This window comes from Hyperoodon ampullatus (assembly GCF_949752795.1).
Source record: "Hyperoodon ampullatus genome assembly, chromosome: 5".
NCBI lineage: Eukaryota > Metazoa > Chordata > Mammalia > Artiodactyla > Ziphiidae > Hyperoodon > Hyperoodon ampullatus.
Window position 1 is genome coordinate 21,754,780 of NC_136918.1, and position 4,071 is coordinate 21,758,850.

The 4,071-nt window shown below is 44.4% G+C and overlaps 1 protein-coding gene across 1 annotated transcript; it reads right to left on the bottom strand.

The window, feature by feature from the left end:
* Positions 1–692: 692 nt before the first annotated feature.
* OXSM (3-oxoacyl-ACP synthase, mitochondrial) lies at positions 693–4,071 on the bottom strand (the record flags this gene model as incomplete). The annotated part of the gene is made up of 2 exons (XM_079704799.1): positions 693–1,149; positions 3,092–4,071. 2 exons carry the CDS (start codon positions 4,069–4,071, stop codon positions 747–749), a joined length of 1,383 nt encoding a protein of 460 aa, XP_079560925.1. The 3' UTR covers positions 693–746.

Sequence of the window (4,071 nt, forward strand, 5' to 3'; positions counted from 1 at the left end):
TTGTGACCTGATTTCCACCAGGTCTTCTGGCTTTACCTCCTACTCCCATCTCAGGCTATAAGTATTGAAATATTTACATTTGGTCCTGAGGTTTTCTCTAAATTTCCTAGCCGTTAAACACTATGCCTCCTGGCTGGAATACTCTTCCTTCCTTCCCCTGTAACCTGGCTGAGACCTTTTCACCCTTAGGAAGCCTTTCCTGACATACCACTTTATTGCTGGTGGCCAGCACAAAACCAGGTTCACAACTGGCACCCAATAAATTTCAATTGAACAAACCATACGCCAATGAGAATTAAGATCGATTACCACTGAATGAACATGACTGGAGACTTACGCATATAGGGGATAAAGTGCTGCAGCAAAGGTAATACGAGCAGCCCATTAACACATGGGGAAGGCTGTTCCCTTCTCACTTTTGTCCCCCCTCCCCAGGAAACAGGGGGAAATGTCTAGAGACATTTTTAGTTGTCATCACTGGGGAAGGAGGTGCTACCAGAATCTAGCGGGTAGAGACTAGGATGCTGTAAAGCATCCCACGTTGTATAGGACAGCTTCCCTCTCCCCAACGAAGAATTACCCTGCACAAAACGTCAGCAGTGCCAAGGCTGAGAAACCCTGACAAAGATAAAGCGTATCTGGATATTGATATATAAAAATATGCATTTACATAAACATATTATTTCTCAACTTAATGCAGTTTATAACAGGTAAAAAAATCAGTATTTCATAACAAATGATTTGTCCTACATGCCAGCAATACAAAGTGTTGCATTTGTACCACCAAAACCAAAGGAATTGGTGAGTCCAATACATCTTTTCTCAGTTTTCCATTCCTGTGCCTTGAGTGGAACATAATTGAGATCAAATTCTGGTTCTGTACAGTCCAGGTTTAAAGTAGGTGGCAGTTTTCGATGATAACAAGCCAGGGAGGTAAAAGCTGCCTCAGCGGCCCCGGCAGCCCCCAGCAGGTGTCCCGTGGCTCCCTTGGTGGAGGAAACGGCAAGGGCGTGGGCGTGCTCTTTGAAAAGATGTTTGACGGCTTTGTTTTCAGCAGCATCTCCCAACGGTGTAGAAGTAGCATGTGCGTTGATATAGGATATCTCCTCAGGCTGTACACCTGCATCTTTTATAGCAGCAGCCATACATCTAATAAAATGAGAAAAGCAACTGAACTTATAGGAACGACATCTAATTGTAGCACGGTATTCATTGTCTGTATGGCTTACGAAAAAGAAATATCCAAGTACACTGGATGAAAAGAACCCTTTATGCTCTAGTGACAGAACAGCATCTTGGATTACCATGTGAGTTGGAATGCTGTCTGAATGGGAATAACAAGGCACCCCCAGTACCCTGGACTGACTCATCACCATGACATAAACATACAAACCTATGGATTTTACAATCTCTAATAAAATGTATTTCCATTTTATTTGAATTGTCCTTTCTTCCTTGAGGAAAAAGCCACATAGACTCAGGCCTAGAATAATTTCTCTTCTAGGAATTTCTTATCAGTGGGGTGTGTTATAGAGTTAAAACGTGGAGAAAAAAATTTATAACTATGCTTTAATGTTTTCTTTCATATTTAAATGTAAAACTTGGAATATGTCCCAATAATCTAAAAAATGTCTGTCCTATTACTTTAAGGCTCAAACACCCTTTCAAAAATTGTCTATTCAGGCTATGAGAATTCTAAATAAATGAAGAAATACAAAGCCAAACCCCAAGAGAAACAAATCCAAAAATAAAACACTTCTCTGGGAAAACCTCTGAAAATCTCATGGATGTTAACACCCTTTTTTTTAGTTGTTGACCTCTGGGCTGCATACATTTCCTTAAGAGGCAGCTTAGAGTATAATCTGAAGCGTGCTGGAAGGTTTCACCTAAACATAACTATTTCCTCATCTAGCTGACTACTAGGCTTGACATTTCCAGCACCAGCAACTACTCACTAAAACTCAGAAATATAATTCAGGGGTCGGTGAACTATGACCCTGGCCAGATGCTGTTTTTGTAAACACAGTTGGCCCCTGAACAAACTGGGGGTTAGGGGTGCTGACCCGTCGTCACACAGTGGAAAATGCCCCTATAACTTTACCGTTGGCCATCCATACCCCCAATTCCACATCCGCAGATTCAACCGACTGCGATTCCTGTAGCACTGTAGTATGTACTTAGCAAAAAAGATCCGCGTGTAAGTGGAACTGTGTAGTTCAAACCCGTGTTGCTCAAGGGTCAACTGTAGTTTCATCGGAACACACCCATGCATTTTCGTACTGTCCATGGCTACTCTCAGTTACAAAGCAGAGTCTGAGTAGCTGTGATAGAGACCCTCGTAGTTGGGATAATATTTTTGGCCCACAAAGCCAAAAATATTATTTGTTCCTTTACAGAAAAGGCTTGCCAACTCCTGGCTAATTTAACTGGTTAAAACATAATATGATCTAAGCAGGCTAACCTATGAGCAAACATACTGACACATAATGTTAGTGTCAGAGGGGTCTTTTGTTTTGTGGGGTTTTTAACTTAACTCACTACCTCTTCCACAATAAAAGCAACTTGCTTTTCCAAGTGCGGTTCTCAGACCAGCAGCATCAGCACCACCCAGGAGCTGGTCAGAAACGCAGCATCTCGAGCACCACCCTAGACCTACGGAGTCAGAATCTGCATTTCAATAAGATCCCTGGATGATTAGAAGTCGCAGCAGAACCCTACTGAAATGGAGCAGAGACCAGGTACACGTAGGACAAAGTGCTAACTGTACTGTCCAGGTCTGATGCAGGGCTGCAGAAGGGAGCCTCCTGACCCTGATGGCTGTTAAGCACAACTGAAGGGATGAAAATGTGGCAAAGTCACACACTGCCTTCTTCACAACGTTACTGGCCTTTGCTAAAAATCAGATTTTGTAAGGATATTCACGTTTTCAAATATTTCAAACGTGGTAAAGCATTCAAAAACACTAGTTAGTCTAAAATGGGAACACAACAGAGATACAGTACACCAAGGCCAGATACTACAGTTTCCCCTAAGTTGAGACTCCAATAAAGAGTCTTACCTGAAGAAATGTGAACAAACAACCAGTCTTTACCTTAAGGCACCTTCTCCTCCAGGATCAGGGGCGGTTATGTGACTGGCATCACCTGAGAGTCCGTAGCCCAAAATCTCCGCGTAGATCCGAGCCCCTCTGTGAACAGCATGCTCGTGTTCTTCTAGCACCAGCACAGCTGCACCTTCTCCCATCACAAAACCATCTCTCTTGGGATGGAATGGCCGACATGCCGACTTCGGATCAGAGTTTGTGCTCAGAGCCCGGGCTCTGGAAAACGCAGCAAGCGACAAAGGGCTGATGCAAGAGTCGGCACCTCCAGTCACCATCACATCAGCGTCGCCGTGGGCTATGAACCTCAGAGAGTCTCCCACAGCATGAGCTCCCGTGGTACAGGCTGTGGACACTGCATGATTGGGGCCCTTGAGTTTATAGCGAATGCTGACCTGGCCTGCGGCCATACTGACCAGAATCTTAGGGACAAAGAATGGGCTGACTTTACTATAACCTTTCGTCTGAAACATCAAAGCGGTTTCAGAAATCACTTCAAGGGGAACCATTCCCATGCCAATTGCAACACCAGTAGCCGCTTGGTCAGCTTCTGACTGAGGATGCCAGCCGGAATCTTTCAAGGCTAACTCAGCAGCCCCAATGGCCATAACGGTGGGAGAAGACATGGACTTGATATCTGATTTGGGCACAAAGTTTTGTGCGTTGAATTGACCTTCATCACAACCTCTTGGCACATAAGCAGCAACACTGCAAGGGACACTCTTATACTCTTCACCGACCAGTGAAACGATTCCACTCTCTCCCTGGATAAGACGATCCCACACCAGCTGAGTGCCAACACCCAGAGGAGTCACTAAGCCAATGCCTGTAACGACAACCCGCCTACGCAATCTGGGTGTTGGCACAGTTCCGAAAAACCTCCTTTCTCTTATCAATCGCTGGCACAACCTTGTGTGTATCAGATGAGGGCTTGTAACTTTTAGGAAACTTTGCAAGCCGTTTGACAGCAT